This window comes from Miscanthus floridulus, chromosome 8 (assembly GCF_019320115.1).
Source record: "Miscanthus floridulus cultivar M001 chromosome 8, ASM1932011v1, whole genome shotgun sequence".
NCBI lineage: Eukaryota > Viridiplantae > Streptophyta > Magnoliopsida > Poales > Poaceae > Miscanthus > Miscanthus floridulus.
Window position 1 is genome coordinate 187,007,165 of NC_089587.1, and position 14,003 is coordinate 187,021,167.

Sequence of the window (14,003 nt, forward strand, 5' to 3'; positions counted from 1 at the left end):
TAGGACCCTCCGCTGGGTACAGTCTAATCTCTGTGATTACTGTATTTTGTATTCTTACTGTATCAATCAGTATGTCATCTATGCATGCTGTAGCGTTCATAAGAAATATACACATGCACATATATGCTGTCACAAACCTGCTGATGTTATATTTCTGGATTAAACTGATAATAAAAATACCTAAATTTCTAACAATATCTGCCATTAATTTATATTACTAACTCAAATATGGTAACTACGAAGGGTTATATGTGTCATATAGGACGCCTAAGAATTTTCTAGGATACTTTGTATTCCAGGACATAGGGTATTGTCCAGCTAAAATAGAAAGAACATTATTCATGAACAAAATATCAATGCATCTATCTATTAACTGTTGAACCAAAAAAAAAGATATCTCGTTAGTTGTCAGCTAGTTTATACTTCCTCACTTTTAAATTATAAGTCACTATAATTTTTTAAATACATAATTTTTACTATATATTTAGAAATAATATATACAGTAGGATGTAAACAGACTGCTTTCACATGGCGAGGTTGCGTTTGCCCCAGAGTACTCCAGAGTATCCGTGTGGAACTGTGGACCGTGTGTCCGTGTCACTACTCGATAATCCGGCGGGATTCTTCCTTGCGCCCCAAGGCTGAATGAAACACTAAAAAGCTCAGTGACAAAGCGACTGCGACATCGCTTTGGCCTAGCGTTGCAGCTTCCTGCTTCCCGGGCGTGTCCCTGTCCATGGAGGGAACAGACAGACCTGTTGGCGTCTTCGGACTCGAGGTGTGCGCCGGAAACCCAGAAGCGCGTCACTGTATGGTTCTTGGCCTTGGCCGAATAGCTAGACACGTATGAGTCCAGCAGTTGCGTCCTCTGCATCGTGAGAACTGAGAAGGGGTGAAGGGCGGTCTTCTGGATTGCTTGTACGTTAAGTTCACACCTTGTACATTCAGTCATTCTGGATGCAGCAGAGCTGTCACCAGTGTCACGGCACAAGGGTTGCGTGATTGCCTCCCATTGAGCTAAGCTCCCAACACCCAAGTGGAGGACCTAGTGGCGGCGGTTTTGCATTGATCACATGAGCTGAAACTAATATCTAGAAAGTGCTTGCTATTTTATTATTACCTAGATTATTTTCAAATTCCTCAAAATTCCTGGGAACCAAATAGGGCCTAAGGTTCTTTTTATTACAAGGAAAAGAACAATGTGAAGTCGACGATGGTACATCGACAATCATGCATTCTACCTCATGACACCAGACACCCATAGGCGTCTGGATGTATGGGAATGGGATCCAATGATCCATGATCCACGCAAATTAGGCATAGACCACTCGGACTGTCAGACTCCCGAGAAGAACCCACATAATCACAACGAGCAAGATATTTTCACCCGTAAATGCACAGAGATAATCGTCCAACTGAAACAAAGCCTTCAGTACGTCTCTCAAGATTTCCTCTTGACAATATTGCTGAATTCAGCACATTTGACTTTTAACTTGCACATAATTCTCTGAGTCAAAAATCCTAGTACAAATGGCATATAGAAACTGACATCAAAATCTCATGATCTATCTATAGCTTTTAGAATCTTTCTCGTGATCTATAGCTTTCAGAATCTTTGATGTATTATTCCTCTTCCTCAGGCAGCAGTGAATGCCTTCTTCACTGCACCACTCTTTGACCCGGCAGGGATCACCTTCAGCACATTAAACCTCACCGTCTTGGACAGTGGCCTGCATAGGCACATGGCACAACAGCGAGTATTCCAGAATTCAGAGTGGCATCAAGCAGCTATTATTGGCACAGCAGAAAATCTAGTATCTAGTAATGCCATAATCGTAGTGGGAAAAGCGGTGCAAATGTGGAGATAAGTTGTGGAAAGACCAAGAATAGCTTCAAAATAATCAGAACTGTTTTTTTTTACCTGCACTGACCAATGATCACATGGTCTCCTTCCTTCACACGAAAGCAAGGGGAACTGTGGGCGGGGATGTTAGAGTGCCTCTTCTCATACCTATACAAGAATACTAGAATTACGGTTAGTATGATGAAATAATCCGATACAAGTCTGAACCATCAAAGAATATTCACTGACCTCTGATATTTCTTGACAAAATGAAGGTAGTTCCTACGAACAATGATAGTCCTGTTCATTTTAGCGCTATGGCATGTTCCAGCAATGATGCGGCCTCTAATTGACACAGTGCCAGTGAACGGGCATTTCTTATCAATGTAGGTTCCTGCAATACAAGACAAATGAAGAGCACATTTAAGTCTCAAAGTTTACAGAGTTTCTGCACTGAACAAGGTATGGTAGAGCTGCATAAGCAATTAGATGAAAACAAAAAAAAAGAGCCATTACGTTTCAAATATTCATTAACAATGATAGCAAACAATCTAGTTTAAGGGAGGAAGGGAGCAGGAATGTTCATAAAGAATCTGGTAGATAAAAAAGCACGTGTGTACAGATAATCAAGGAGGAACTAAAAGACAATTTGTCATGCCATTCATACTGTTTCTTCTAGTCACACCTTCAGGTTGGATACAAAGCATATAACATAATGTTCATGTCAATGGGCATTAAGAGAACCAGGCACTCCTTGCAATATAGCAACATTGCCATATGCTTGCTAATGTTTTCTACTTCCTCCATCCCAAATTATAAGACGTTTTGGCATTTCAAGATTCATAACTTTTATTATGTATCTAGACATACAATATATCTAGGTGCGTAGCAAAAGTTACGAATCTAGAAATGCCAAAACGTCTTATAATTTGGGACGAAGGGAGTATTTCAGTACAGCCCAAGTGTTGCAGAAAGGATCAAACAGTTGAGTGACAGATAGCTTAAATAGGGTACACTTATAACAGATAAAATCACATAGAGTTTGATTCAGTTGTGGATTCTCTGCTAGTCTCTTAAAAGTGACGAATCAGTGAATGCTACTAGCTCATGAGTAAGTTACATTAAGCTAACAAGTAACATCAAATTAGGGAGTTCTGAAAACTGAAATGACATTGTTGGACAAGCAAGCTCCAGGACAAACCTTCGATGGCTTCCCTGGGAGTCTTGAAACCAAGGCCAATGTTCTTCCAGAACCTGTTGGCCCCCTTGCCGGGCTTATTCCCCTTGGCAGCCTTCTTCGAGCTGCAGCATTATACAAATGAAACCATGATTAGTAGTTCATTACAAAACAAAATACCACGAACCAATTTACAAAGAATAACACTACTTTCTCTTACCAGAGGAAAACCTTAGGCTGCTTGAGGAAAGCCTTCTCTGTCTGCAAAAACCAGATAAATTGTTTAATTTTTATTGCAAATAAAATGGTGACAAGTTGATGAAATTGTACTGGTAACAGAACGATAGCAATCCACTTGTGCTAAATAGTAAGGACTAGACTGATCCACATAGATCTGGTGCTCGACTGAATATTTATCTAATCTATTTCAGAGCATCACAATTGAATCAATCAGTGAGGAAAGAAGCCCCATATCCATTTCATAGTATCAGGATTGAACAAGTCGACCGCTAATGACGAAATTGAATCAAACCATACCACTTGATCAATAGACGTCTACATAAGAGTAAGGACACCTCGACAGAACAGCACTAGACCTGAAGGTGTCAACAAGACTTAGAAGCAAGGCACCATGGCAAATTGGGCCAAAAGAACGCTGCTAGAAGGCTAGTATTCCCCACCCGGACTTATCGAAAGACAACAAATGGATAGCTCGTCATGCAGTCCACGGGTGTAACTCACCTGCTCCGCCATGGTTGATGTTCGAGAGGACTAACGGGCAGCGGGGCACGTCGTAGGCGGTGGCGGTGGCGGCGGCGCGAGGATAGAAGGCGTGCCCAAACCAAAACCCTAGTCGTCCGGCAGGTTATATGTTGCGAGTTAGGTGGGCTTTTGTTCTTTTCTTTTGAGAGGTTACATGGGCTTTTAATTTTGGGGCCCTTGTGCTTACTGGTTACATACTGGGCTTTACTACTACCTAAGCCTTTAAAAAAAAAACGGTTTGTTTTTAAATAACTGTTCAGAATAAAACGGTGGGCAAACCCCTCCCACCAATTGAAACGGGAAGTTGCTCAAAAAAAAAAAAAAAAAACGGGAATAAAGGGAAGTCGAGAAATTCACATCTCGCGTTCCATTGATAGCAATTCCCATTTCTGCACAGCTCCCTAAAAAAATCTTAACTTTTTATATGAGTTGGATTGAAACAAAATTCTACTAGCTCACGGTGTTTTTTTTGTTTGGAGGCTTGGAGCAAATTTCATGCTGAACATTGTATTGGTTATTTTAGCACAAGAATAGAAATAGTTTCAAAAAAGATGTGAGCTATGAAATTATAGATATGCATAGTTTTAAGTGTTTGTTCAAGGTCAAACTTTATACAAAATAGACTAGCACATGCTATCATTCATATTTTAATTGGATTTTCTTGAAGCACTTTTAAGTTGCATTACGTAGAACCATGTTAACACCAAACACTTAATCATTTGGAAGCATTATAGGTGTTGTTTGGTTGTGGCACCGGTAATGATACGCCGAGGGAACAAGTCACAACCGTATCGGAAATGGAATCGCTACTTTCTTGATTTTGTTTTTTTTAGCAGAACTTGATTTTGGCCTCGTTCGCTGGTCTGAATCTTGACTGAAACTGGCTGAAAAATACTGTTCCGGCTGAAATGTTGTGAGAGAAAAATATTGTTCCGGCTGAAAAAACAAGTCGAATATGAGGTAAGCCGAACTGGGCCTTTATTTGGTGAGCCAATTGAAGGGATATATCTAGGCTTGGAACCCATAAAGCTCCACCATGGGAAGGATTAACCTTAAATGTCATGGGATCGGATCCCACGCGAATTGATTACAGCCAATGTCTAACCAAACGTGAAGTAACGGTACCGAACCACGTTGTGAGCTGTTTACATCGCAAAACCGAGTAACCAAACACCACCATAGATGTTCTGTGAGTAGCTTTCCATCGACTTTCCTCGTGGGAAATGCTAAGACAACAAAGAGCGCAACTGTTATATTTTTTCTTGAGATATTACTGGCATACGTCTTGGATGTGAATCCAAAAAATCGAGCCATTGATAATCTTCTCAAGCAGGGTAAACTAGGTGGAGTTAGCAAGATTTTTTTTGCCAAAGATTACACGTGACTTATTGAAATACTCGATGTCACATTTTGTCACTGGCTTACCGCCACTGCCATATATACGAACCGTAATTTTTTGAATAAATAAAGGAAATTGGAAAAGGACATTTTTTTCGCATGCATATTGCCTAATAATGCCCACAAAGCCGGCCTTGGCCGGTTGTCTTGTCTCCACGGCACAAAAAAGGGAAGCCCGACAAAACCGGCCAGCTAATCGCCTATTCCTTCCCTCCCTCGCATTCCGGCAGGCTCCGCCCAACGTTCGTCCGTGCGCCCCCGCGTCGCCGCTTCCTCCCTTCCTTCCGTCCGTCCTCGGCGAATCGAAGCCGCTAGCCCCCGGCATCCATGGCCGCCGCGTTAACCCGCCTCCGATCCGCCGTCGAGCGGCTCGGGCCCTCCCGCGCCCGCACCCGCGCCTTCTCCGCAGCCGCTGCTGAGGCCGAGGCCGCGGCCGCGGGGCCGTGCAGCGACTCTAGGGCTTTCGCCGCGGTCTCGGTGGCCGCCGGCTCGGGGCTCGGGATCTGGCTGCTGTCCTCGAACCCGCAGCCGCTCGCGGACTCCGGCCAGGCGGAGGATGCCGCTGCCGCAGGCGGCGGAGGCAACAGCGGCTTCCCCACAGCTTTCGGCGGTGTCGGAGCCACCGGGGAGCGGGAGGGCAGGTTCCTGTTCGGAGGTGAGCACCCTTGGTTGAATCCGTAGCGCCGCGCAATGAATTAGCTCGTCTTCGTTTTTTTTTTTTTGTAGATAAAGGTGATGCATCCGAGTCCGTGGATTTGTGGCTATCGTTGCACGAGAAATGCTAGTGTTTTTTTTTCTCACCTAGTCGCCGTGAGCGTTCCTCTCGTTCAACGAGCATTTGTACTTTGTAGCCATGTATATATTATATAATATGTATTTAAGTTAATGTGGTCATAGTTGATAGAAACGGCATGATGATTTGGTTACCATCGTCTTGTAGATTCATATCGCCGAAGGGTGTTCTTCAAGTACGAGAAGAGGATTAGGACGCGCAGCCCTCCAGAGAAGGTAATGTGGCATTCCATATTCAGAATAACCATTCTACGTCATATGGTTTGATAATTTTCCCATTCAAATTCTCGTGCTTCTTATGCTAGATCTTTGAGTACTTCGCATCCGTCCACAGCCCGGAGGGTGAGATGTACATGTTACCTACCGACCTGATGAGGGCGGTTGTCCCCGTTTTCCCCCCATCCGAGGCCAAAATTGTCAGGGAAGGGAGATTGAGGGGGGAGCGCCACCCTGGCGAGCTACAATGTGCCCCATCTGAGTTTTTCATGCTATTCGATACAAATGGTGATGGAGTCATCTCCTTTTCTGAGTAAGTGCGTTGTGACTTCAACCAAAGCGATTGTTTGCCGTTTGCTCTGCCGTCTACTATATCTGCATCATATTGGCAATTTCTCTCTGTTCTGTCTAGTTATCTTTATGCAATGAAATAGTTAAGAGATACTGTAGGGATATATTATCATATACATAGGCGCTGTTATAACATCCACTCAACTATGCATGCGTAGGGATGACACTGACACATCTAGGTATCTAGCTATCTGGGTATCAGTATCACTATGCTATTAGTGTTGCATGCCTTTGTACTATTTACTTGATTTCCTTAAGCCATATGTCATTATTAATTTTTAATGTTGCCTCATGCAGGTATATCTTCTTTGTAACATTACTTAGCATCCCTGAATCAAGCTTCAATGTGGCTTTCAAGATGTTTGACCTTGACCACAATGGGTATGTTATCTTCCAGCTACTGGACCCTGTTCATATCCATATTCTCTAGAGGCTTCTTTATGCAGTATCTTCCAGCTACTGGACCCTGTTCATATCCATATTCTCTAGAGGCTTCTTTATGCATCTCAGCATCTGGTCCCTCTTTTCTTATTTTAATTTCATTAGCTCTGAACCATTTAATTGTTGCAAGCATGCTCACTTACATATTTTAGTTTGGAAACTTTTTGACTAGTCATATCTTGTTTGGAAATACTGGTGTCAGATGACTATGGTCATAAATGCGATCTTCCACAGCTAATGGTATCTGGGGAAAATGCAATCCCATTTTTCTTTTGGCGGCATTTGATCACATTGATATATAGAACTCCTGATGTGACCCCACTGGCAAAATGTCACCTCCTTGGGTTCAAAGGAAGCCCTCCACCCCACCGTCAAATTTTTATCACAACATTTCGTAGCAAATCTAATATCCATCTTAATTAAGGAATCCAGGTTATACATGAGTTATTGCATTGGAACAGTTAACCAGTGTAAGTCCTTAGAATTAAAAACTGTGAATGCCGTAGTTTTGGAAGAAAATAAGTAGGGCGTACCCAGTGCAGAGAGCTCCCGCTCTGTGCGGGGTCTGGGGAAGGGTGTCAGTGGCAAACCTTACCCTCGCCTGTGCAATGCGAGGAGACCATGACTCGAACCCGGGACCTTCCGGTCACAGGCGGTAAGACTCTACCGCTTGCACCAGGCCCGCCCTTCTGCGTTGTTTGATCCCTTTAAACTTTTTGGTGCAAGCGGTAGAGTCTTACCGCCTATGACCGGAAGGTCCCGGGTTCGAGTCGCGGTCTCCTTGCATTGCACAGGCGAGGGTAAGGCTTGCCACTGACACCCTTCCCCAGACCCCGAGCGGGAGCTCTCTGCACTGGGTACACCCTTTTTTCCTCCCTTTTCTGAATCTATTAAAATTATGTGGTGCGCTTTACATTTTGGTATGTGCTTTACAGAAGGATGCCTTTAAACTATATTATCTATGCCGCATGCCTACATGTTGTTTACATTTGGCAATTCATGTACAGATTGTCATCCAGAAAAAACCTGTTTTTTGAGCATGTCCAATCATCTCAGATGTTATTAAGGGTATGATTAAATTTGACAAGCTGTTTATCTGTTTATTATTCTTTGTTCTCACTTGCTACTGTCTTCATCACAGAGAAATTGACAAAGATGAGTTTAGGAAAGTGATGACACTGATGCGATCCTATAATAGACAAGGAGCTGCCCATAGGGATGGTTTACGCTTTGGACGTAAGGTTTGTCAGCCGGTGGAAGATGGTGGACTGGTCGAGTACTTCTTTGGCAAGGATGGGAATGAACATCTACACTATGATAAGTTCTCTAGTTTTTTGAAGCAATTGCATGATGAGGTGATTTATTTCTTTTTCATTTTTTGTTCATTAATATATTATCAATCTAGATAATGTTTCTATTGATATAACTCTTGAGAGACTTAGTGTAAAGCCAAATAAATCAGAGTCTGTATCAATCAACTGCACTTGTTGGCATTTGCTTCTGTATTTTTCAGAGCACGAAACAATCCGTTCATTTCATAAAGGAAGATTATGTGTCACAAATAGTTCTATTTTCTAGAAAATGTTGATGAACATGACTATGCTATATGTAAGTTTGCAGATTAATTCATATAGAGTTGTCTTTGGTTGTATATACTTTCTATAAAGAAGTAAATTGTGGAGAATAAGTAACAAATTATTTGTACATGGAAAAGACTGCAATTTCTGGAATGTAGAAAAAGAAGGGACAAGCTCGCACTACCAAATTCCAATTCGTTCCAGATTTTGAACGCACAACTTATGTTAGAGTTTCCTTGTTTTGAAACTATTTAGTGTGTTTGTCTTGGAGAAACTGAACTTTGATAAAGTCAAAGTTCAATGTTTTTACTGTACAAGTGCATCCCATGTTGTATTGGTGTAGATTAGTGATTATTTCCATTGTATTCTACCTCTTGACCAGCATCTGGGTTACCATCATAGAATAAACATTAATAATCCTTATTAAAGGATTCAGTGAAAGCATGAAAATTTTCTTAGCACCACAAGCCTATGTGGTACCCCTGCCCCCTCTCATTATGCCTAGTCCATTCATGAGAAATTTTTAACTCATTGTGTTTTTCCCCTGGTTGAATCTTCTGCAGATTGTCCGCTTGGAGTTCAGTCACTACGATGTGAAATCATTCAACACAATACCTGTGAAGGACTTTGCTTTATCCATGTTTGCTTCTGCTGATATGAATTACATAGACAAGTTACTGGATAGAGTCGATGATTTGGATGACAATCTTGACCTCAAGGATCTGCACATTACCTTTGAGGTTGGACTATTAGCTATTCCTCATCAATCATCATTGCCCTTGGGTTCACCATTGTTCCATTTCAAATTACAAATACATAATTTCAGGAGTTCAAGGCATTTGCTGATCTTCGAAGAAGGTTGGAACCATTTGCAATGGCTATCTTCAGCTATGGCAAAGTAAATGGTTTGTTGACAAAGCTGGATCTAAAACGTGCTGCATCACATGTAAGGTCTTCTACACCTGCCCTGTGTTGTTTGAGTTAGCTGTTACCTTGAAATATATTTCTTCTAGGTTTCCATAGAAGAAGCACTGGGTTTCACATTTCTCTCATTATGTAGTGTTCTGCCCTAGCTGCTAGCTAGCCTGTTTGTTTATAGCTGACATGCTCCAGTTATTCACAAATATTAGATCCGTTTTCTGATTGATTTCCTACTCTTTGCTTTATAGGTTTGTGGAGTGGACTTGACTGACAAAGTAGTGGACATAATTTTCCATGTGTTTGATGCTAACTGTGATGGTAACCTGAGCTCAGAGGAGTTCCTGAGGTCATTACAAAGAAGAGAAAGTGACATTCGCCAGCCAGCAACTTCAGGTTTCCTAGGGGTGATCGCCTGCTGGCTGAACTGTACAAAGTGTTCTCTTCAACAGATGCTGCCCCAGTAGATTCTTTTGACACTCATGACAGTGTCTTCGTTGCCCTTGGTTGCTCTGTGTTTAATGTAGGTTTGCCAAACTCACCTTTTGTTTTGGTTTCATTATTCAGTTTTCATAAAATTTCAACTAAAATACTTGTTAATCGCTCATCTAGGTACATAATAATTGTCTTCATCTATTTTGCGATGATTTTGATTATGTGCAGGAGCCGGAGAACTTGATCGATAACAGATAGAGTTCCGAAGTGAGGAGAGGATTTTTGGTGTAAATATTACCACGTAGCAGCTGTAAGGAATACCTTCTGTTCTCGTCCAAGGGCTCCGATGACATACATCTTCTCCCCAGACGTTAAATGTCCATCGACTTAGCTGGAGTCTTGCTACCTATCTTGCTTTTAGCTCATCCCTGATGCTAATATTCTATGGATTGTGGCCGGACAATCACACTTGTAATGACTAATCGATGCTTCTCCTTTTCTGAATAAGTGAATGATAATGTGATCCGCTGGAAAGATTATATTATTGAAAAGGTTGTTACATAACTGATAGATTGTAAATCAGGAGAATATAACTAAGTACACGTGGGGTTGGTGCATAACTGCCTATAAAGGCGGAAGAGCCGTATGAGGCTTAGTTTCATTCCTTAACTTTCAAAATGGTTGTTTTAGTTCTCAAACTCTATTTTTGGTTCAATTTCATCCCAAGACAATTAAGATGATTGCATCAAACTTTGCATTTTGGGCTCAATTTTATCTATGATCTATCAAAGTGCATTAACTTTTTTTTTAACTCAACTTTGTCCATCGTCCTACGTGGAACGTTCCACTGTTGTGCCTAGTCAGCTCCAACGCCACCAACGATTGGAGATAGAAAAATAATATTCATCTAAAAAGTTTTTAGTGACCATTAAATGAGTTGAGTTAGGCTTCCCTAAATTTGACTAAGTATATAGAGAATATTATCAACATTTATGACTCCAAATATATATACTACTATGAATATCCAGACTTTGGCAACAGTTTTAGGGTTGAATATCAAATCTATACCTATAAAAGTAGGTAGCTAGAACGGTACAAACTTCAACTCAGATTAAACACATTTGACAGTCCATCATGAAGGAACAAGAAAATCTACTACAATCAATACATGTCCGAAATAAAACCGGAACACACGAATAATGTACATTAATTAAACACGACCACATGAATGAAGCTGACCGATACCTGCATCATCAGTATGGGAGCCTAACGTTGAGCCTTCTGAGCCAGATGGAGTGCAGCACCATGCGGATCATGTCGAACCTCTGCGCCGGCCGGTGCACAACGAAGTGCCGCTGCGCCTGCAGCACCCTGGCGCGCAGCACCCGGTACCTCCGCTCGGACACCCCCTGCAAGATGGCTTTCAGCTCCGGTATCCTCGCCGGCGGCACGGACACCGACATCTTGGTCCAGTCCAGCACGTCGCTGAAGGGCGGCGGGTACCCATCCGAGATGATGACGGGCACGCAGCCGCTGAAGACGGACTCCACCACCCTGGGGCTGGCCACCTCGAAGCCGCTGGGGCAGAGGCAGAAGCGGGCCCTGGCCATGAGCGCGTGGTAGTCCTGCCCCTTGGGGAGGTACTCGTGGATGTCCATGTCCGGGTCCTTGCTGCCGAGCCAGTACCCCAGCATCGCCTTGCGGATGTGCCCGTGCATGCCCCCCGCGAAGAAGGCGAGCGTGGTGCGGTTCTCGGTCGGCAGGCCGGACGTGGGGCGGCGGCGGAGGCCGTCGCCGAGGTTCACCTCCGGCAGCGTGGCGTCCTTGCGCGGCCTGAAGCCCTCCGAGGTGTTGGCGTTGCACAGCACCCGGATCGCGTTGGTGTAGAGCTCCCGGTTCTCTTCGGAGACCAGCGGCGCCCAGTCGTGGCACGACACGATGACGTGGTCGGCGCCGCGCGACCTGTTCCAGTAGGGGTACCTGCCTGCGACGACGTCGACGTAGTCGGCGAGCGCGCGGCGCATGTGCGCCATGTAGGCCGTGGTGTTGCGCCGGTAGAACGGGTAGATGTACTGCACGAGGTTGCAGACGCTGACGGGGAGCAGGAAGGCGTGGGCCTCGCCGGGGTGGCGGGCGGAGAAGGGGTTCCGGGGGTCTTCGATCTCCTCCAAGAACTGGCCCTCGATGGAGTAGATGTAGGCGGACGGGCCCAGGTGCGTCAGCGGCGGCTCTCCTTCCCTGTACGTCCATATCTTGAACTTCCTCTCCATCTCCAGGTAGCTCCTTGATCCATGATCCGGCGATCCATGTCAAGATTGAGTTTTTATTGATTTGTGCACGACGGTATATATGCTTTATTTGTGTCTATATGTAACAAAAAAAATCCTCTATTTGCGCATGTCAATGAGATCCGGCCATCCGGGAGAACTAAGAGAACTACAGTAACGCGTACGTGGTTTACCTGTGGAAAGCTCTGGGGTTTCGGTAGATGGCGCCTCGCGGCACGAAGGCGTCGCTGACGTCCTTGAAGCTCCGCCGAGCGCTCTCCGCCGCCGCCGTCGCCGGTGCCTCGCGAGCCGCGCGGCGGATGGCCGCCCGAGACCGGGCCAGGGATTCCTCGATCGGCCCGACGCTCACCTGATGCAAACGTACGTAGAGAGACGATCAAACGCGACGATTTTCCGCAGATTTGCGTGGTTTCCATGATGCGGCGTTTGTACACGGGCGTGCACGTGTCACGTGTGCGTGCGTTACCGTACCTTCTCGGCGAGTTGCGCGCTCGCCGGCGCCTTCTGGGGCTCATGCGGGACGTGCCGCAGGAAGTGCTCCCGGCGGCGCTCCCGGACGATGCTTGCTGACTCGGCGCCGCCGCCGCCCAAGAAGGCGGGAGGCGGCAGCACGAAGGCTGCGGCGAGGAGCGCGGTGGCGATGAGAGGCACGGCGATCGCAGCCACGCGGCGACCGTTCTCCATGGAGGCACGGACGCGGGTTTGTTCCCGTCCGCGAGCTTCTCTGATGCGACGATCTCCCTCGCTGGCTCGCGTAGTCGGCTACTCCAACGACCGCCCGTGCATGCTGCACCGTCTTGACTCGGAACTGGCAGTCCAGCCCCGCTGGTAAAATGCGCATGCACGCAGTCCTCGTTGCGGGAACCAAGGGGAGTTTAGCGAGAGTTTGTTGCTAGCAGAAGCTGATCGATGCCGCGGCGCAGTTAGTTTGGCAGTCCGGATTTCGGGATCTAAATCTACTATAGCGGCCGCTGCAGGCGCCGCACCGTGCAGCGCAGCCTCGATCAGTCGATCGGCAGAGGAGCGCTTCCCGGCTGATCTTGCACACGGCACACTCGATCGAGTCCGAGTCGGCGGCACCCAACGACGAGGGCGAGCGTGCACACCGCACACGCGACGCCGTGTACGGCAGGTGAGTTTTAGGCCCCGTTCGCTTGGAGGAATTTTAGAAGAATCTGAAGGAATTTATGAGAGAAAAAACACGATTTCGGATGAAAAAAGAAGCAGATCAAGCCAGGTTTAAGGACACGCGAATGGGGCCTTAGTTTGGTAGCACTGTACATCTTTGGTTGATGTTGGGTCGAGGCTAATAAACCTGGAGAATTCGATCTGTTGCTAGTAGCACGAAAAATGCTTGGCCAGGCGTTGAGCCGCTGGAACAGTTGGGTTGACCATGTTAGCAAGAAAACAGGACTGGAAACCATACAGCGCTATTCCTTTTGAATGATGCCTCATTTGGCAGAGCTTTACTTCACTAGTAAAGCTTTTTTTTTTTTTGCTTCAGCTCCACGAACAGCTCCACCAGTGGAGCTGAAGCGGTTTTGGTAAACCATTTGGCAAAATGGCTTCCCTGTAAGAGCATGTTTTTAGGGGCCTGGAGGAGGAGCCGGGAGAAGCCACTTTTTTTTGGCTCCATCCCACCCCAAATCACTGTGAGAGCATGTTTTTAGGGGCTTCACCAGTGAAGCTATTTCACTTTACCCCGTTTGGCAGAAAACGGCTCCAAACGGCTCCTGAAGCCGGTGGAGAAGCCCTACCAAATGGGCCTGAATGTCGTTATGTAATTTTTTTCTATGCCGTGCTGT

General features: G+C 45.3%; 3 protein-coding genes across 3 annotated transcripts; 1 reads left to right on the forward strand and 2 right to left on the reverse strand.

Annotated features, from left to right (window-relative positions):
* Window positions 1-1,404: 1,404 nt before the first annotated feature.
* On the reverse strand, window positions 1,405-3,877 carry LOC136474299 (small ribosomal subunit protein uS17-like). The gene is made up of 6 exons (XM_066471890.1): window positions 3,762-3,877; window positions 3,241-3,281; window positions 3,045-3,145; window positions 2,093-2,237; window positions 1,922-2,011; window positions 1,405-1,730 (listed from the first exon to the last, which is right to left on the reverse strand). Exons 1-6 carry the CDS (start codon window positions 3,771-3,773, stop codon window positions 1,637-1,639), a joined length of 483 nt encoding a protein of 160 aa, XP_066327987.1. The 5' UTR covers window positions 3,774-3,877; the 3' UTR covers window positions 1,405-1,636.
* A 1,513-nt stretch (window positions 3,878-5,390) lies between these two features.
* Window positions 5,391-10,559, forward strand: LOC136474300 (calcium uptake protein, mitochondrial-like). Its single transcript, XM_066471891.1, has 9 exons — window positions 5,391-5,835; window positions 6,121-6,188; window positions 6,278-6,501; window positions 6,837-6,920; window positions 8,122-8,335; window positions 9,121-9,297; window positions 9,384-9,503; window positions 9,727-9,998; window positions 10,139-10,559. The coding sequence occupies exons 1-8, from the start codon at window positions 5,508-5,510 to the stop codon at window positions 9,940-9,942; spliced, it is 1,431 nt and encodes a 476-aa protein (XP_066327988.1). The 5' UTR covers window positions 5,391-5,507; the 3' UTR covers window positions 9,943-9,998; window positions 10,139-10,559.
* Window positions 10,560-10,917: 358 nt separating this feature from the next.
* On the reverse strand, window positions 10,918-13,113 carry LOC136474301 (probable glycosyltransferase At5g20260). The gene is made up of 3 exons (XM_066471892.1): window positions 12,670-13,113; window positions 12,372-12,547; window positions 10,918-12,193 (listed from the first exon to the last, which is right to left on the reverse strand). Exons 1-3 carry the CDS (start codon window positions 12,880-12,882, stop codon window positions 11,164-11,166), a joined length of 1,419 nt encoding a protein of 472 aa, XP_066327989.1. The 5' UTR covers window positions 12,883-13,113; the 3' UTR covers window positions 10,918-11,163.
* Window positions 13,114-14,003: the final 890 nt, after the last annotated feature.